Source organism: Ruditapes philippinarum, unplaced genomic scaffold, assembly GCF_026571515.1.
Source record: "Ruditapes philippinarum isolate M1 unplaced genomic scaffold, ASM2657151v2 ctg3834_1_1_1_1, whole genome shotgun sequence".
In the NCBI taxonomy this organism is placed as follows: Eukaryota; Metazoa; Mollusca; class Bivalvia; order Venerida; family Veneridae; genus Ruditapes; species Ruditapes philippinarum.
The window spans coordinates 52,967-74,749 of NW_026853122.1; the positions used below are offsets into that span (position 1 = coordinate 52,967).

Genomic DNA, 21,783 nt, shown 5'->3' on the forward strand with positions numbered 1-21,783 from the left:
ATAGTTCAAGGTCACGCTCTAGTTTTCTCAGTTTATATTTTGGGACTGCGCTGTAGTTAGTCCTCATTATTTAAGTTCACACGGCATGTTATAACATGTAATAGGGGGAACATCTGATTCTATTGAATATTATTTTTACATTTCGAACACAGTTTTGGTTTGAGGTTAGAAAAATATCGATCCTACAGAATTCTACCAGGAATGTTTATATATGGAAATAAGTTATTTATAATGATGGCCTTGTTTTACTCATTTATTTCATTTTATAAAGGATATTTTTACCGGTGTTGTTACGACAGACGAAAATATAAGCATACCCTGTCCAATTTGAGACAAAACATATGAATATATATAAAGTGCATAAAGCTATAATAATTCTACTGCAATTAAAAAAAGAATATTTACAAAATGCTTGTGTGAAAGAAATATATTGTAGTTAATTGCATTCAAAGCAAATGGCGTATACAGGCAAATCACTACCTATTTTGCTTGGGAATGTATATTCTGATAAGTACAATATGTACAAAATTCATGTGTGTTAAATAAGAGAAACATTTTATGTTACAGTTTATTCGAGAATCGACCATAAGATTATTGAAACGATATAATTTAAACACTCCTACTTTTGTAAAAAGTAGCAAAAATCAAGTTAATGAGTGAAAGTTGTTACGCCCAATGGTAACGCTAGCAGAAAATTCAACAATCAACATATATAGTACTTGTGCACTTTCAATGTTTTATATCTTTTCGATTTAATGAATTTATCAAAGGGGCCAAAATGTTTAATGCGGAGTCAACGACTTTAATTCTTTGAAAATTGGGCAATAGTTTGGATAAAAATGCACTTGAAACCCCCACCCCGCTTCTCTCGAAAATCACACGTTGGCCATCCCTGGAGCTAGAGTTTGTTTTTTTACAACAACATCAAACTATATAATTTAATTGGACCGTTTACTGATAACCTTTATTGCCTTCATCAGTTCCCCTACTTCAATCCTATGCAGCCATATTCAATAATAAACATTCGTATTCGTATCTCAATTTACGTTTCCAGTCCACCATGATTTTAATCTTATTTTCTTATTTTCTCACCTTTGAGAAACAGCACTTTAAAACCCTTTTTGCCAGTTTTGACGTAGAAATATGTCTATGTCCCCACGAGGTGGAGTAAGATAGATATTTCTACTTTTTATCATTTAGACTGCCAAGTTCCGGTCGAAAATAGAAGTATGCGCTCGAAACTCCCGATTTCTAGACCGACTTCATGTTTCGGTTCAACATTTGCTTTTACATATTGAACCGGAATGTATTACAAATGGTGCTCATTCGTACAAATGATCGAAACGTACGAAAATTGTATAAGAGAATAATAAACAATAACGGTTTTGTCCGTCGTGACATGAGTCATTAATTACACGCAACCCATACTAAACGCTCTTTTCTATGTTTCATTTCTGACATTTTTAGCATATATTTTTATAAATACATACATGTCATTGATTTCAATATGCAAAGTCGTATAATGAGTGCTTCGCATGCATAAAACATAATTGTCAACTTTAATTTTTTTTGAAAAATAAAATAAAAAATCATACCGTAAAATATAAAAAATCATTTGTTTTGGACTACAATCTTGAATTTGAAACTAACTGAAAGTTAACATCTTGTCACCGAAGCTAGTAAGGGAAGTGTTTGACTGAGTTTGTGTGTCCTAACGCGATTACTACTTCTACACACGACCTATTGTACCAGGATGAAGTATTTAAGATGCTGATCCGGCAACTCCAATCCCCAGAATGTCGTCCCGCCATTTAATGTAAAGTTGTCTTGAAATCCAGCAAAGTAGTAATCGAGAAATAGCGCAGAAACTTGGGTTACTCTGTATAAAACTTACATATCTGGCCACAACTATGTATTAAATGGTCCGACTGCGACATAAAGAGGTTTTGCTCCTTTTAGCATTGTGGTTCTGATAAAGTTTTGTTGAAATATGTAAGCAGTTGCTGAGAAATAGCTCGGAAACTGATGTTGATGCAAATCCTATGCGTATCTCATATAGACATTAAATTTTCATATAAAATAATGAAAAACAAGATCAACAAGGAAGCGAGGCATTCAATGAAAGTCTCATTGAATTTCAGTCAGTTGCTGCCAAGAAACAGCGAGGAAACGAAATTCGTACTGAGGGATAGACAAAACTTTACCTCCACTTTCAGATTCCATCGGCGTTGCATAATGATTACTTGTTAAAATATGTAATGAAAATAATGACCTATGACTAGTTACTACATATGGTTGGAACAAGATATGTCAACTGTCATCTTGATTTCTTCTGACACCTGCAATGGAAGCACAATGATATAATTTGTTTTGACGATTAACCCAATCGATATCTATATGTATATATGTCATTTATAACCGCCGGTGACTCTGTTTAAATTAGCAAAAGCAGTAAAATGATGAGACATTCTATAGATTATTTTGTTGTCTATCATAATTAAAACATTTTTAATATTATTCGTATAATATTCATACCGACTGTTTTAGCAAGCACTGACTTATCTTGCTTTCAAGTTATACATGTAACAACAAGTTTGCGATTCACTGCAAATAAAAACAACATTATCACAATGCTATGTACCTTGTACAAGGTTTACTAAAATGAACTTTTAAAACAGAAATGTTTTATAAAAGATGAACCATTCAATGTAACGAATTTTGTTGTTTTTTTATGACAAGGTAAACGTATCGAATTATGTTTTTATGACAACGATATTATGCTGTTTGTCATTATATTTACTTGGTGGGTTACGTTCCCAAATATTAATTAGATCTTGCCAAAGGTGTCCATTTTCTGTCTACTTTCCTTATGAAGTGTATCAGGTTTTTACAATGTTCTGTGTCCATCAGAGAAAAGTAAATATGTCTATATTTTCAAAGGGGTTCAAAAAGGAAAAACATTTAACAGTTACAGTTAAATAATCAATAACACATTTTTCTCGGGAAAACAAATTCCCTAGTAAACCTGTATTACACCGTACAAAAATTCATGAGCGTCTCTGGTGTATTTTTTATCATGCTTTTTAGAAGATTTAGAGTTATTTCTCCGAGATGATATAAACTCTGGTATTAGTTTTGAGGAAGTTGCTTTTAAACTTATATTATTTGCAGATGATATGGTCATCTTTGGGAAAAATACTTCTGACTTACAAAAGAATCTTGATTAATTTTTCACGTTTTGCAGTACTTGGGGATTTGATGTAAATCCGGATAATAGTAAAATTGTTGTTTTTAGAAAACGTTGGCCTTTGAAGCATGATAAAAAAATGGACTTATAACAATATGCATATATAAGTTATTTCTAACTTTAATTACGTTGGCACAGTTTTTAATTATACCAGAACAGAACAGAATGTTTAATTATACCGGAACTTATGGCTAAAAATTGTAAACTGTGAAAATATTTAGTTAAAAAGATGTATGAAACAATGTTAAATGATTGTCAAAGAGACAAGGTAAATTTGGTATCTAAAGTAAAATCATTTTTAGAAAATAATGGATTTTTATATCTATGGAACAATCCTGATATAATTAATATTAAAACATTTCCTTTGTTATTCAAACAAAGACTAACGGACCAATTTGTTCAGGTATGGACTGCCACATTGTCTGTTTGTTTATGAACTTAATATAAATTATTTAAAAACTGTTTTAAATTTGAATATTATTTAGATAACATTCTGCTTAAACTTCGTATTCCATTGACTAAGTTAAGGCTATCTTCTCACCAACTACGAATTGAAAAAGCTAGGTCGCTATGGTAATACTAGAATTTAACGTAACCAAAGACATTGTACGATTTGTAACAGTGGTGACCTAGAAGATGAATATCATTTTATTTTATCTGTTCAGCATATACATTGTAATCAGATTCGAAAACGTTATAAACACGTATAAACAAATTCTATTCCTGCAGACCAAGTGTTGTTAATTTTATAGAACTGAAATCTGTAAACTATTCTGTAGTAATTAAACTATGCAAATTTATACGAGAAGCATTTATAATAAGACAAAACATTGTAAACAACTATTCTTAGACATCTTTAAGGCTATTTCTTGTACTCATTTACATATGTATCAATTTTATATACTAATTTCAACGTTACATTTGGTATTGTAAAATAAATATCTGATACTGTGGTGTAAATGTATTGTAAAAATATCTGTGTTAAATTATTATCATATGTTCATGCGCACATATATTATTGTAATTGTACATAGTTCATCCTCTTGTATATGCTCATTATACTAACTTGTGTTCAGTGAGTTTAACCAGCTATGCCTTTTTTTGTATTTGTCATGTGTAATATGTTTATATGTTAATTGCATCATGTAACAAGAAACATAACTTGTTTACGTTACTTAATAAAGAATCTTGTATTGTCCGTTCAACTTGCAACATAATTATTAGGTGGTAAATGACACTTTGTTTATTATTTTCACCACGTATGTCTCCAAATATTAAGTCACACCACTATTCTGCCTCCGTGGTCTTTTGATCTATACACTAAGTATTTCAAATGTTTATCGTATGTGGAAAGTGTGCCCTCAAAAATATCAACTTTGCATTTGTCTTGTAGGCATGGCTTCCCCTCTATGCCGTAAACGAGCAAATTTCGACAAACATAACATTATAATCAGTAGATTAAAGTTGATATTCATCTATAAATACATCAGTGATTCCAGTTCTAATTCTCGTACGTTTAATATGCGACACTTGTCTAAAAGTCTTGTCACTAAATACATGGTCAGTTTGACTTTCACATTACCCTTGAGTGAATATGCAGTCAAGTAAATCGTTCCGCTTTATGCTTAAAATGTCTGATTGCCTCGGCTTGTGAGTGGCTTCAGGTGGAGAACAATAGCTTTATTACTCATTCTTACCATCTGTATCAGTAACTCATTAGAATTTCGATAAAATAGTATTTTTTAAAGCAAATAAGCAACATCACCGTCTTATTATATTGCTTAACGTATATAATACGGAATCCAAGTGTACAAAAAAACAACAAAAAACATTTCAACGTCAGTGACATTTTTATTTTGTTTATTTTTTTAGAACTACTGCTCAACAATTACTGTTCTTTGGATATACTGGATCAAAATCTTCCTGTAGCCTTAGAATGTTAGTTTATTGAAAGCGTTTGCTGCAGAGACTTGGTCTATTTTGTGTAACAAATCTTAGCACTGCTGTGGAAAATGTTGCTAATTGCAAGTCTGATTACATACATAACTGTTTTACATATAATATCTCTAGTGTTTTCATTATATTAATAAAATTATCAATTATCACCAACATTGCCTGCATATCTAAAGCTTTGATTTTGTAATAAACTGACTGTAAGTTTCAACTGATAACCGAGAATATGTTTTATTTTGATCATCATAGTAATACAGTGGGTCATCTATATCTTCAGGGTGAAAACCTTCTTTCCTCAATTGCGTTTTCTGTTGTTTTAGTGTAGTCGTAATAGCTCGCTCTTTTGGAAACCTCAGAAATAAAGGTCTGGCATAACTTGGCAATTGTTCTGTTGCAAGGTTGAAGATGTCTCGTAGAATATTTTCCATGAGTGTTACATTATCTTCTAGATGGATGGCTGCCATACCTGCTCGTCCTTCTGCACCTATAAGTAATTTACTTGTTCTTTTTTAATTTGTATGTTAACAAATAGTATTATGTTACAAATACATGTAAGTTAAGTATTATTTAAACTGCACGATTGTACCGTATTTTTCAATGTACGGTTCTATAACTTTACCAATACAATCAAATTGTGTCGAATTATTAATTACTTATAAAAAGTAATATACATAGTAGGTGTGTTAAAATGATTTTTTCGCCAACCGACTCTGGTTATATATACTAGTAAGCTTTCAATCGTTTTTAACGTGATATATCACTTGTCAAATACGTTTATCTTATTTTATACGCGTCACATTGAAGGTTCAATGATAACCGCCATATGAATACATCTGTGGATGTTTAAAATTTTACCAGTTTATGTTGTTTAATTCTGCTTAAGCCGCTGCTAGTAGGCGTGAACGGTAGCTTGAAATTACCACTACTGTCCATGAACAGGCTCAATCAAACCGAGTCTGCAACTTTTTCAGTTTTGTCGTTTTGGGCATTTAATAGGGATTTGGTGGTCTCTATTTTATAATATCTGATGAAATAGGTTGTTATGTTTCAAAACAAATCATGTTTTTTTCCAGAGATCCTTATGATTGAGCTTTACATTCGAATTCAATTATAAAAAGAAAGTTTTGTAGAAGATAACTCTGCTTCACCAATTCATAGATAAATAATTAAGATTACACGTTCAAGAAACAAAGGTGAGGTATCTATCGACTATTGTAAGAGAAAATGTTATAATGTCCTTAATTTAGAACGGATAAATGATAATTTAGAATTATTGCTTTGGTTAATGACAATAAAACATGTAAACTATAATAGTACCTGTTACTTCGACACCATACACATTAGCATCATGTATCACATCTAGCTTATTTAACACATTGGATACCTCCAAAGTTGACACATTTTCACCTCTCCATCTGTTGATAAATTATTCATTCATATCAATTAAATCTTTAAAAAGAGATAAATTAAATTGAGAGTTTTCAATGGTATGTTTGTTAAATATTCCAATTTTCTGGCTCCATAAAATGTGTTGTACTCAATATCGTAAACATTCTCCATTTTGACTGCAACACCATGTCGGTTGGACTTGTCAAAGTCTAATTTCTTAATATTGCTTTGGTTTTTGGATTATTAAATAACCGATACAACTAACTCGATGTAAATTATTCAAATTAACAAATGTAAAATGTTGTTTTTAAACAGCCATATTCAAATAAATAGCGGATTATCCGTTTTATTAGGGTCGTGGTCGTTTGAACTCATGTGAATTGTGTCACTAAAATTAGCTCCTGAAATTGTTGTAAGACTGCAAAGCTCAAGCTGAAAAAGGTTAATGTCTGATATTTAAAAGAATAATTTCAGAAATCATTATCAATTATTGTCTTGTTTCTATTAAAAATTACTGTGCCGACCTGAAAGTATCACCAAATCTATCCTTGAAATAAAGAAAGTAGTCGTCATCCATCGAAAAAATGTCTCCAACATTAAAGTAACAATCGCCTTCCTTCAGAACATTTCTCAAGAATTTCTTCTCATTGATTTCTCGGCTTCCTTTATAGACCTGCAAGTCATTAAGCATGGCAGGAATCGCACTGAGGAGAAGTCCTGGCTCACCTTTAGGAATAAATGCATATATATTTTGTACAAAATTACCAGCTCACAAAACAATATCAATAAAGACATAGAGAGACTTCGTTGCCTATATACGTACATGTATTTAATAAATTAAAATAAAAACATAACGAATTTTTAAAAGGACAGAGAACCTCATTTGTGACTCTACAGTCACCAAAAAGCCTGTAAAGCGGTCGTGTAACAAAGTGTCACTTGTTGCATAGATTAACAAAAAAACCTTTCGCTCCAGCCGGCACTACTATTCCGAACACATATTTGGAAGCTTCTAGCACGAAAGATAACATGTATATAGGGTTAAAAATAATTCAATAATTTTTGTCAACTACATGTATCTCAGTTTAACATTGTGTCTTGATCGTTTTCTGGTTTTCGTTTTATGTAAAATATCGTAATAAGAATATTTGTCATTGGAAAATGAATAGTAAACAGATAGAAGAAACGTAACAACTAACAAATAATTCACAATTACAATACGTATGTTGTTCATTCAATTAATAATGTGACATATTTAAAAAAAACAGCAACAACATCACTTCAGCAATGTTAAACAATAGACAAATTATCATTAAAACATACCATGTTTGACTGGGATACAATGTCCATTCTTATCTCTTACAACCTCTCCTGTATCAATGTCTACCTGTACAAACACCTTTTCTAGAGCGTCCATCATTCGCTTTGGTTATAAAAAAACAATGGTAAAAGTCTTCCCAAACTAATACAATCCCTCACTTTGTACTTCAAATTAACAGTCCATTTCTCAAATTAACAAATTATCAAATTATTGACAATCTATTTAAGTTTTAATATCTTTAATAATTTCTGCTTTCTACGTTAAAAATTACATATATATTTAGAAAGATGCCCATAAAAACATAAAAAAATATATAATCCAATATGTTTGGGTGGGAATTATTTCATTCTAGATAAACGCAACCATGAAATAGCATAACTTTAGAGACAACGAATATAAAATAAAATGACCATACCAAAATGGGAGAGTAGCGACCGCATGCTCCAGTCTTATTGTTTACATTTACAAAAAATCCAATACCCTCCGTGGCTCCGAAGAATTCATATATGTAAGGAATATTGTATCTTCTTTTAAAACGCTCCCAAATATCTGCTCGCAGTCCGTTACCAAACGCCACCCTCACTTTGTGGTGACCGTCTAATTTACTCTTGTATAAGTATATTGATTACAGTATTAAATCTCAATTTTAATGACAAATACAAAATAGTTAAATAATTAAAGCTCAAATTTGTTATAGGCTTTCCCAAAAACAGAGATTAGATAGTCAAATTAACTTGTTTTCGTTATTAGGTCTTAAACTTTTAATGATATCTAGAGACCTTTTTTATATTTTAAAACTTTAATATAGATTATATTATTCGTTTTTTTAGGTTTTCACAGGATTCGCTAAACTGGTAAATTTTTCATTCTTGCATTTGATAAACACAAGGTTTTTGTAATCAATTTACCTCTGGTACGGACAGGAGGTATCGACATAGTTCTCCTATATATTGAATGACAGTAACGTTGTGTTTCCTGACATCTTCAAAATACTGATGAGCTGAAAATTTCCGTTTCAGGACCATTGTAGCACCTGTAGCGTAAAATATAGATGTTGCACATACAGGTATACACGTTTATTTAACATGTACATAAAGTGTCATAGGATAGTTTTTGTTACATTAAACCTTTGCTTAACAGTCATACAACATGTGGCGGGCCAGCACTACCAGGTAGGCTGTATCAAATGGATTTTGGGTCGTAGTACAAAAGATACGATCCTGTAATTATGTATATACATACAATTTATGATACAGATACAAACGTCTTTATTTGATTAAATATACATTATTACATTAACCGACAAACATGATTTATTAGAGTACATGTATATATAAATAAATACAAAAATACATTGATATCTGTAATTATATAAATGAATAAATACAGAAAATGGAAATATATTGTATAGCTTAATGGAAGTATAGGTTAAGTATAGGTTAATAAACATTTGCCAGTACTATGTAATAAATATAATTATATACCCTTTGACAAACAGTACTCAACCTCCGAGCAATGCTATAACTCAAGCTATTTATTATTATTTTGACATGAACAAAATATAATATACAGATATATTGTTACCTTGGTCCAACGTGTTCAATATCCCCAGCCCTCCACCGACACTGTGATACAATGGTGTGGTTGTGTAGATAATATCCGACGGTGTCAGATTGAATAGTTGAAATAACTTTCCCATTGCAATGCCTCGCAACTGAGAAATTATCACTGGTTTTGGTAAACCTGAAAAAAAGATTATATAATAGTTAAGTCATTTAGTTACGCAAAAATAATCCGTTTCGAATACACATCGGTTAATTATAAATAATTAAAATGTCACAGCAAAGATTCAAGAAAACAAGGCTGTATGCTCTTCTATTGACTATATATTCATTGTTATATCTCAGCATGCAATTACTTAATATCTGAGCCACATTTCTGTGACCCAGACAAAAACTTATCTTCGTATATGTTCATTGTTTTCACTCTAATAATTAACGACTTGATGTAATATGTCATTTCTGTAAGTGAAGGTATAGTTATAAAGTATCACGTCGAAGATTTTACAAAAATTGCATCCATCGTAAATTTATGATTCGCGAACAAATAATGTAGTCAGGTTTTCTCGAAGTTAAGTGACACAAATATCTCTCACTGGACAACGTACCGGTAGTTCCTGATGTAAATATGTAGCAACATGGAGTTTTTGGTGTCATTTCCTCTCTAACACTTGGATAAATGGAAACATGGGTCGCTTGTTGCATCAGGTCATCCCAAGATTGGAACCACTCGCAACTAGTATGTCCATGAATAAAGATAGGAATATATCCAATATCCTGTTTAACTTCTTCAACAGAATGTACTATTTCGTCAGCTGAATAACATCACGAAGAAAAACAAAACTTTAATAGATTCAATTATAGTAACAAAATGGATTATAGGATTATCATTATTGAAATGGTTTATAGCTGATTATTGTTTTACGTAACATTTTCTTGTTAAGCATGAATGTAACATAGGTTACCTGCTCCTACTATGAGAACCTTAGCCTCACATGCACGTATTGTATGAACCAATGGTTGTCCTTTTATGTTGTAGTTTATAAAAGCTACAGCTATCCCTAGTTTCTGCAAACCTGAAACACACATTCAATGCAAATTTAAGCGTTTTCAAATCAAGACACCTCGTGGTTTGAGATTCTCTTTTCTAGTTTAAGTGATTTTACCGACTATTTCATCTCATATGTAATAAATGAACATTTTGGAATAATTTTAGCAAGCTCAAAGACCATACAATTAAAATAATCTATAAACCTCTTAAAGCACATACCAAGAAATGTCCAGATAAATGACGGCTCATTCTCAATCATTATAGCAACACATTCACCAACTTTCAGTCCCCATTTGGCTGCTATATTTGCCACTTTGTTAGCCTGCTCATTCATAAACTCATAGCTATATACTCTGTCCTCAAATATAACAAAAGCTTTCTTGGGGTGTTTTGCTACAGCTTCCTCGAACATATTGATACAATAACGACGATTCCTTATATCTATTTCTCGCATTTTGTCCGTTCTTCTTCTCCTTTTTAAGAATGCTATATCGTAAGCTATCCATGGGAAAAATGTCCTCCACGATAACAAACCAGCTCCTACTGTTCCAGCTGCTCCTAACAACATTTTATCCCTGTTAGATGGCATCTAGGTGAAAATATGAAACTTAGCTAATATAACAAAATAAGTCCTACCTTGCAAACTGAAATAAAGTAAATTAAAGCATCTAAGAGAACCAGAATTTCAAAAGATTTTGACTTTGTTATTTTAGGCGCCATCCGGGTGACGCCTTACATCCATGTAGAACGTGCTAGTATATGTTTACATTAAGTGGTAAAAATCGTGAAATTTCATGCATACTCCATATATTAAGTCTGATCTCAACTATACAGATAATAACTTTTAACGGTTCATCAAACTTTATAAAGTGGATAAAAGCATGGTCTTTCATATCAAATAAGACTGTTCTGAAAAAATAAGTTCTTTATCTTATATTATATTGATATGCTTAGACAAAAAACTTACTTTTATCAAAATATTCTGCTAAATCCTAAACAATCCTAGACATATATCAAAGTTTATAAAATAGCACGACAGTATGTGTAAAGTTAGATAAGACATATAATCCATGCATAACACGGCTTAGGGCAAGGACAATGACCTGCGGATACATAGGTAAATGTAAACATATATACTTCATAGTCCAATTTATTCAAACATTAAATCGTTTAAATTGATATTGTTATGTGTCAGACTTCTTAAATTGTCATGAATAAATGCTGATTGTCCCGTAATGCTTAATCTAGTTTTTGGTTATCAAGTTTCTTTAGAAAGTTACACATTTCATTGTTAGACCATACAAGTAATGCTAATTGACGGACAGTCAAGATATAGAGCAATACTTGAGTGTCTGTTACAAACATAGCAATACTGGAGTATTAAAGAACCTTTGGTAATCTTGAAAGTTTTATTTCAATACCTTTGGAAAGATTTTAATGCCTTTGTTAAGCTAGAAAAAACGTATATATTACATGTACTTATTATAATCAAAGTTGTTCGAGCCTTGACATCACTTTTGTTGTGTGTACATGTTTGTGGTAATTTTAGTTCCTTCTATTTGACCTTTTCCAATTTGGATGGTTTCAGTATTCCTACTTAAACAATGTATAATCACCCTTAGGATATGGTGCCTGCTTTTAAGATATTTATTTTGACGTCTTATCTGTGATATTAAGGTTTCATGGCCTCTAATCCCCTTTCAAGATGCCATTTCATGTAGTTATTGTTTTCTCGTTTAGGACACATGCTTATTTTTTACTTTGGGACCATTCGCGGCTCTTTTCATGGGATGGCACGAAAGTGACACATTGATGGTTCCATGATAACACATCTACCGATGTTTCTAAATTCAAGATTTCACCATTTTTCATGTTTAGATAAATTATGCTTAAGCCGGTGCTAGGGGCGTGGACGATAACTTGCACCATTCATAGCCGTCCATGAGGCTTAATCAAATCGACCATGCAACATTTTTAATTGTTTTGTTTTGAGTTTGTTTCATCATATTTTTTACTTTAATGCCTTTGGTTAGCCAGAAAAAGTCTAATTTCAATACCTTTAGTAAGCTAGAACAAGCTTATTTTTATGCCTTTAGTAAGCTAGAAGTATTTAGATATTACTCACATTTACAAGATGACATACCCTAAAACATGAATCTAACTTCCAATTAACTATCGAATTGTAATTCATTAAGAAAGTATGTTAAGTAAACCCAAATTTACGCCTGTTTATATATACACCTTTTATTTGGTATTCATTTTGACAAGAATTATTAAAAGAGGATGACAAGTCTTAAATGAGGATCTCTGCTATCACAATTGCCAAAGTCGAAATCGGATAAATATTGATTGATGCTAAATTAAAAATAGGTCTCTCAAGCTTTCAGTTAAGGTACCAAATATTTGCTGATTTATTTTTGTACATGGTGACATTCCAATTTCACTAATGTAGGAAAATCTCAGGTGCCTCATCTTGCATTATTTTAGTGACGATCGGGCACCTGAGTAGAACCACCGACCTTCCGTCAGCTTTCTGGATTGCTTCACACGAAAGAATCCAAAGACCCTGGCGAGATTAGTATCAGCAGGCAAGTGATTTGAAATCGGCGACCTTGACAACTCGCCCAAGAATTTGTATGGAGCTTTTGGCTTCTGTTTTGGTATATTATCAAAGCAAACAATTTTAGAATTTTATTTATAGGATATTGACTCTAAGAACAAATATTTTTGTTGAACAGTACACACGGATTCTCAAATCCTTCTTTGGCATAGGAGGATAATTTTAACTGTTCGTAAATTGTCCATTATAAACCAAACTCGGATAAAATTTACCAAATACAGAAAAATACATTTTGCGGTACATAAGGTTTTATAGTCCATCCGATAGTTTCATATTCATACAGGAATAAACGTTGTAAATTCACAAACCTACAACTTATTGAATACTTGAATACTTGTAAAGTTTATTCGTTCCATATCTTCCACGTTAATCACTAACTTTAAGTGACACTCAAAATTTATAGAATGAATAGAAACTTTTATTGTTATGATAGCGTTATCTTGTAATCAGTTGTTACTGTACTTATTGAGAGCAAACTTTTACCTTCTTAAAAGTTACACATTGAAGTCCCTTTTCAATATCCATGCTTTATCATATTCTAGAATTACCTACAAAATAACATTTTTTAAAAATCATTTTTATCACAGTTTTGACTTTATGAAAAATTGATCATAAGTTTCAACAGTAAGCGGAGAATATGTTTTATTTTGTCCGTCATAAAAGAACAGTGGATCGTCTATATCTTCAGGGTGAAAACCTTCTTTCCTCAGCTGCGTTTTCTGTTGTTTCAGTGTGGTCGTAATAGCTCGCTCTTTTGGAAACCTCAGAAATAAAGGTCTGGCATAACTTGGTAATTGTTCTGTTGCAAGGTTGAAGATGTCTCGAAGAATATTTTCTTTGAGTGTTACGTTATCTTCTAAATGAATGGCTGCCATACCTGCACGTCCTTCTGCACCTGTAATATAAGTGATTTCTTATAACACAATTTATTATACAATTGGAAATATCTAAATTTGTATATGCTGGTTCATTGAAGGAATTGCAGAGCGACTAACCTAAGCTAAGAGGATTTGTTTCATAAACCTGACACCGCATTATAATGGATATTCGGTTGTTACCCGTCCTTATTCCGGGGCTACCCGTCTTTATCCCGGGGTTATTCGTCCTTATCTCGGGGTTACCCGTTCTTATCCCGGGGTTACCCGTCCTTATCCCGGGGTTATCCGTCATTATCCCGGGGTTACCCGTCCATATCTCGGGGTTACTGGTCCTTAACCCCGGGGTTACCCGTTGTTATCCCGGGTTTACCCGTTGTTATCCCGGGTTTACCCGACCATATTTCGGGGTTACCCGTCCATATCTCGGGTTACCCGTCCCTATCCCGGGGTTACCTGTTGTTATCCCGGGTTTACCCGTTCATATCTCGGGGCTACCCGTCAATATCTCGGGGTTAACCCTCCTTATCCCGGGGTTACCCGCCCTTATCCCGGGGTTAACCATTCATACCTCGGGGTCACCAATCCTTATTAGGGAGTTATCCGTCCTTATCTCGGTGTTAACCGTCATTAACTCGGCGTTAACTGTACTTTTACGGGGTTACCCATCATTATTTAGCGGGTTAACCCTCCTAATCTTGGGATTATTACTAGATAAGGTTTATCCTTTACGAAGGATAATATAAAATCATAGACTTTTGCTGGTGCTAAATCACAGGTGGTAAGATTTAAGTAAATCATATATTTATATTGAAACGAAGCAACTTTAAAAATGATTTAAAAAATCATTTTTTTAATTTACTATAGGGACATATAGGTCCAATGAGCTGGGTGTATAATACCCGAATTAAATATTATGCAATTAACAACTTATGCACATATCACAATGATAAAATATTTATCTTATTTGTTTCGGAAATTTTATAAATAAGTTAGCAGTAATAGTCAAAGTCTACAAAATTGGAAAATTTACCCGGAATTTCCACTCCATATACATTAGCATCTTGTATAGCATCTAGTTTGTTCAAGATATTGGATACCTCTAAAGTTGATACATTTTCACCTCTCCATCTACCAGATAAAAATATTTTATAGGCATGTACGATATTTCTCATATCACCTTAAACATATAATTCATAGTTTATTCTTACAGTCTTTGTCAATGTTCTGGATATGTTTTTACTTAACAAATAACGACGTTATTAATTAACTATATAATTATTTGGTTGTACATGAATGTGATAAAGAAATGAAACAATATGCCCATTGTAATAGAGCAGCGTATGATAAAGATCACCTGAACGTATCCCCAACTCGGTCCTTGAAATAAAGAAAGTAGTCCGAATCTATCGATAAAATGTCGCCAACATTAAAGAAACAATCGCCATCTTTCAAAACATTTCGTAGCAATTTCCTTTCGTTTATTTCCCTGCCACCTTTATATATACCATTAGAACCATAAATCTCAGGGATAGTCCCAATAAGAAGTCCGGGCTCACCTGTTAAAATATACCAATAATCATTTCAGAAATAAGTATGTTTGCAGCAAGCCGCTTTAGTACTACCCATAGTCTGACACCACATGCGCAATACTTCCGAAAGATAAAAAAACAGTTTTAAAATGTCATTCACTTCATATATTAAAACCATTGTTATAATACATTCTACATGTATAATTATGTTTTCGGTATACTGAGTATACAAAGAAATTTGTATACTAGGTAAACTTTGTTCAAGTCAGGATATAGTTTACATTTAATCCTTAAACTTATGCATGTATATGCACATCAGATGTTGCTGAGCAAATTTTCGGACCAGGTAATTCTTCATCCCTTATCCCTTATTTTTACAGAGTAAAACTCCTTGGGGTGAATGTCTGGGTGTGAAAAAGTGTCTGTAATAGAAAGCGACGTGTCCCGAATATTTGCTTCGCAGCTCTTCGACCATTCTACTTGGCAACAAGCATTTTAAATGTGTAAATAAAAAAAATCGTCATTCAAAATTGTAAAAGGCTTTTAAGACGAAATAGCCGAGTTCGAGTTAAACAAGCAATTTATAAATTATAAGTCGGCCATTTCGGATGATCACAACATATCGGTCAATGCAGAACAACTACGGTTATATGCGATCGATTTTTACATGCACTATCTAATTATAATGCATCGGCATGCTACGGCTTTTATTGCCAGAAGAAATATACTCACATTCATGCCAATCCTGCACACACGTTTATATTCAATACTTTCATACCCAATTATAAGAAAAAATTAATTGCCAAAACTTTTCTTTGGTGATTGAGATTCAACTTTTTCAGAATAAAAAAAACAACATAAAATGGCTTTGTTTATGTTGAATAAGCATTATTGTTTTAGAGTTTGTAACACAATGTCTGCCCCCAAGGTACTGTAAATACATGTTGGATGCTTGTTGATTAGAACCAACCGAAATCATGCTTCGATTTTCCCTTTCTTTTGAATTATATTTATCATCGCGTTTACACAAAGATGAGTTGTAAATTACATTGTACTTACATCGATATGTAATAATTTTCCTAAAAAAATGTGTGGTTGCCGTAACAACAATTTTAGTGCTTTGATTTTCTTTATTTTAAACCAATTATCTGCTAATCCAGATCATTCATTACTGATATTAACCAAATAATCTTCAAAGATTTAAAAACCTCGTTAACTGTTCCTAATATATAATAGTATTAGCCGTCAAGAATCTCACTTTGCTAGAAATCAAGCTAAATTCCTTTATTGTCATGATATATTTCTTGCATATCTTGGATATAATGAAAAGATATATAATAAAATGTTTCTATATAAAAACTTCATACCGACTTTAATTGGTAAACAATGACCATTTTTATCTCTCACAACTTCTCCAGTATCTAGATCTACTTTAACGAGTAGTTTCGAACCACCTGGATCCAACATTTTCTGAAGAAAAAAGTACAAACTGCTTGTATGCTTTTTCTTATTAGCCCTTACCCTGCTGGAACCACCAGCATAGAGCCTGCACAGCCTTCACATACCTACATTCTGACAAGGCTCTATCTTCACTGTTTGCTCACTGACTATATATATATTCATGTTGATATCCCAAACATTGGTAATTTACGATTTTTATAAAAGATAAATGGAAGCTGGCCAAGTCTATCCAAGTAATTCAGCTGGTTAAGGCCTAGTCTGTGCCATGGACGTAAGGAACCAAAATGTGTCCAGGCACATATAATAAAACGTTATATTAAATTCACATTATAAAGCGAAATGATTCATATTACCTTTGATCGTTATGAGATTTATATTAATCAATTTGGTTTGTAATTTTAACATTAATTTCAGATATCCGAGATACAATATATGCAAAACAGAAATATACGATTGCAAAAATTGAAGTTATAATTTGTATTTTGCTCAAAGAAATGTAATTGCTGTTGTCCTAAATGAGTTTTTAAACAATGTTATTTTCAAAATAGTCTAATGTAAATAGAAGATAAAAGTCAAATAGTTTATTTACTGTAACAGGTGAATAGCGACCACAAGACCCTGTTTTGTTGTTAAGGTTCACAAAGCCAGCAACACCCTCTGTGGCTCCGAAGAATTCACAAATATTTGGAATATTGTATCTCTGTTTGAATTGATCCCATATGTCTGCCCTTAATCCATTTCCAACTGCCACTCTCACTTTATGTTTACCATCTTGGCTATTCTGAAAACAGTTAAAAAAAAGCTCAATATGTAGAGCGTTACGTGCATGGACCTCTTCAGATTTCAAAAACATTGGAAAGTACTTGTTTTTGTATCTAAGGCAGGTAGTTGCCTGCTTGTCTTTTGCTGAAACGCTGCTTTAATTTGGCATAATGTGCTACCCAAAGTACTTTTACAAACAGAAATGAAGGGGCAGACTAATCTATACTAAAGTGTGGCGTACCGAGTTTACAAAAAAGTTTTGAAAATTGTTCCTGTCAATTTAAAAACATTTGTTTTACAATGGCTTTCTGAATTACTTAACACGAAGTCATTCACCATTTTAAAAGTTGCATTGTAGATTTTACCTTTCAACATTTCAGATTTGGCATGCTCATATAATCAAATGTTTACAGATATTAAAACAGTAAAGAAAAGTACAAGGTAGAAAGAAATGATAAAGTGATGTATTGGCATTGTATGGATATTCTAGTCATTTACAATTTTGTATGGTTGCTATGAAAATATTACCTCCGGTACAGAGAGTAGATACCGACAAAGTTCTCCAATATATTGTATAACAGTGACGTTGTATTTCCTGACGTCATCGAAAAATTGACTGGCCGAAAACTTCCTTTTCAAAACCATTGTTGCACCTACAGTAAGAAGATGTTCATTGTTGTTATAACGGAGAGTTTATAAATCATCTCGGAGTGTCGTATCGTTTCATGTACTTATTGTTATTCTTATTAATCACAAATATCGCCAAGAGTGCCTAATTAAAAATTGTAATATATTATTAATATTTATAAAATGAATGTATACCTTGATCTATAGTATTAATAAGTCCCAGTCCACCGGCAGCACTGTGGTATAATGGCATACATGTATAGATAATGTCTGATGGAAGAAATTCAAACACCTGGAAGAACTTGCCGATAGAAATGAACTTTCCTTGACTCATGATAACAGCTTTTGGTAATCCTAAAATCAAGATCATTTGCAATAAACATGTATTCATTCGTTCATTTGCAATAAATATAATAATAAGGTTCATTAATAGAATAATTATTTAAAAAGAAAGATACATTTTTCAAAGTTTTTCAGTTTTGATACTTTAAACAAAACTCAACCAGCAACTCCGAGTAGAATATATAGAATAGCTGGTGTAGAAAAAAAGGTAAAAAAACCTAAAAATAAATCTCTCCAGTCTGAATCAGCATCGTAGTGTTTAACATCTTTATCAACCAACAAAATAGAAAAAAAACAAAACGACAAACTTGAAAATAGTTGCAAGCTCGGATAGTCTAGAAAGCGGACATGTAGGTCGACCTTATAAATAAACCCAAAGTTGAAAGAACTTGGTTAAAGTTGAAAGAGGTTCTTTCCTATAAAAGATCTTGTATAAAATCTAAATCCCCTATATTATGTCTGCCTATGGCTTTCATATATAAATATAGATTATAAAGTAATGTTTGGTATAAATAACGTATAGTAAATTACCAGTTGTTCCTGAAGTAAAGATATAGCAGCAGGGAGTATGTAACCCCATTCCCCTTCTCACACTGGGGCATACTTGTATCGGGAGTGTATCTAACATCAACCTGTCCCAGGATTCGAAACCATCACCGCGGTTATTACCGTGAACATAGATGGGAATATGCTGAATGGTTGGTTTTATCTCTTTGACTGAGTGGAATATTTCGTCAGCTACATGAATTATATAAAATCTCACAGTTGTATTGTTGCTACAGTATGTACTGTTTGAGTATGTTGAAATTCTTATGTGCCACTCCATATTTATCAATTAAATATATTTTTTTTTCAAAATTTATTAGCCAGTATAGTGTATGTAATGTAAAGAAAAACAGACAGAGAGACAGCGTACGTGGGTATGTTCTGGCTTGAGCAAGTCGTTAATAAGCATTTTGTATCCTCATTTTTATATAAAACTGCTGTGGACCTTATTGCAACTTTTTGACCCTTTGTAAGTTTACAACCGTTAAGGAATTCCAAATATGAGCATACCATTTCCAAATATATAAGTCCGCTTCGGTCTTTTGTAAGTAAAGTTTGTTTATCTAAAACCATTAAGGGATTTCAAACAATCTTTACCTGCTCCTGCTATAAGAACCTTGGCCTCACATGCACGTATTGAATGAACTAATGGCTGTCCTTTTATGTTGTAGTTTATAAAAGCTACAGCTATCCCTAGTTTCTGTAGACCTGAAATAAAGCAATGTGGATGAAAACAAAATAGAAAGTTCTAGCAGCAAAGGGTAGTTGATTGAATAGCTTCGGGTACAGAGTCAAGCCAGCTATCGCATTTAAGCAGGCTGACTTAACATGTAACACATTTAGGCTCAGTATTAGTATTCCGATAGAGGAATCCTTTAAATAACTGTTGGACGGATCAATCTTTAAATTCAAAGGGCATGATCATAACACAAGGCACAATATGGACCACGACATTGCTTTTTTCACATCATAATTTCGTCACTATACAATTGGACTTAAAACACTATGAAAATACATATTAAGAAGTTTAATATTTTATACTATAAAACATCTCAAAGCACATACCAAGAAATGTCCAGATAAATGACGGTTCATTCTCAATCATTATAGCAACACATTCACCAACTTTCAGTCCCCATTTGGCTGCTATATTTGCCACTTTGTTAGCCTGCTCATTCATAAACTCATAGCTATATACTCTGTCCTCAAATATAACAAAGGCTTTCTTGGGATATTTTTCCACAGCTTCTTCGAACATATTTATAGGGAATCGGCCACTAGTGATGTCCTTGTTTAGCACCTTGCCGTACCTTGCCCCCTTTTTCATTACTTCAATATCGTACCCTATCCATGGAAATAATGCACGCCATGATATAACCCCTACCCCAACCGTGCCAGCAACTCCCAGTAAAATCTTGTTACGCTTAGAACTCATCTACAAAGTACATGAAAAACAACATTTAAAATATTTTAAGCGATTTTTACCCGTAACCCTTACCCTGCTGGAACCTAAACCGAGTAGCCCTTGCCATCAACTATATAGCGAGTAGCCCTTGCCATCAACTAATATAGAGCAAGGTCAATCTACATATCATTGTCAGGGTTTAAACTCTTGATAGCTAAATTTTTGTGCTTTAAACTGAAATCCCTTAATTTGCAAATCCATTACAGAAATTCATAAAAGGATTTAACAAATGTCCATCACATTTAATGTTCTTATCACATAAGAACAATGCAAACGCTAAACTCAATTAAGAAAAAATAGAAAATAATTATCAAATCTGAAAGTGAGACTTCTAATTGACATATTCATTGAAAAGGTTCGTCTGTTTTAACTCAAAATAATACTTTCATATTGAAGCTATCATTAAGGAAATACCTTTATTTAACGTCCATCTAGAGCATGGCGCCATTTTAAATCAATAAATGTTATTTGATTGGTCCCAGTGATATAAAGTACTTGCTAGCAGACAATCTTACCCTGTCCGACTATAGTATCAAACCAAAATCCATGATTAAAAACAATTCCATTTTAAATTAACAAGAAATATAACGTGTGCAAAGTTCAACGCGATTATTAGTTTATAATGTTGGATAAACGATATTTGCGTTATCTGTCACATATATTAACCTTTCGAGTTAGATTAAGACCGAATTTGGGTCAATCGTACATAGAATCTTTGCAAACCTAGCTGAATCTAATAGTCTACATTCCATATTGCATGATTGATGACTTAAACTTTGCAATAATGAAAATATGTCGATAAACCGTGCAGTGTTAATAGTTTAGTTTACTATCTCAAGTTTGAAGTAGCGTGCATGCAAATAGATATTCTGTCATCACATGTAAAATGTTCGTTTTTATAACGTTCTAATTCAAACATTAGCAGTAATAGTTTTTAACTATAATGGCCAAAATGTGCTCCTTACGAAGCAAAAACCCATAATAGATTGTTAGGTGTTTATCACATATAGGTTTATACCACTAGACAGTAAAA

General features: G+C 32.5%; 2 protein-coding genes across 2 annotated transcripts; both read right to left on the reverse strand.

Moving 5' to 3' along the window:
* Positions 1–5,078: 5,078 nt before the first annotated feature.
* On the reverse strand, positions 5,079–11,614 carry LOC132734570 (long-chain fatty acid transport protein 2-like). Its single transcript, XM_060721341.1, has 11 exons — positions 11,488–11,614; positions 10,740–11,109; positions 10,435–10,545; positions 10,078–10,284; positions 9,495–9,653; positions 8,819–8,943; positions 8,326–8,517; positions 7,913–8,012; positions 7,114–7,315; positions 6,518–6,615; positions 5,079–5,684 (listed from the first exon to the last, which is right to left on the reverse strand). Exons 2-11 carry the CDS (start codon positions 11,107–11,109, stop codon positions 5,371–5,373), a joined length of 1,878 nt encoding a protein of 625 aa, XP_060577324.1. The 5' UTR covers positions 11,488–11,614; the 3' UTR covers positions 5,079–5,370.
* A 1,582-nt stretch (positions 11,615–13,196) lies between these two features.
* Positions 13,197–21,413, reverse strand: LOC132734556 (long-chain fatty acid transport protein 2-like). The gene is made up of 11 exons (XM_060721316.1): positions 21,266–21,413; positions 20,351–20,720; positions 19,883–19,993; positions 19,271–19,477; positions 18,593–18,751; positions 18,299–18,423; positions 17,598–17,789; positions 16,915–17,017; positions 15,373–15,574; positions 15,049–15,146; positions 13,197–14,035 (listed from the first exon to the last, which is right to left on the reverse strand). The coding sequence occupies exons 2-11, from the start codon at positions 20,718–20,720 to the stop codon at positions 13,722–13,724; spliced, it is 1,881 nt and encodes a 626-aa protein (XP_060577299.1). The 5' UTR covers positions 21,266–21,413; the 3' UTR covers positions 13,197–13,721.
* Between the last annotated feature and the right edge of the window lie 370 nt (positions 21,414–21,783).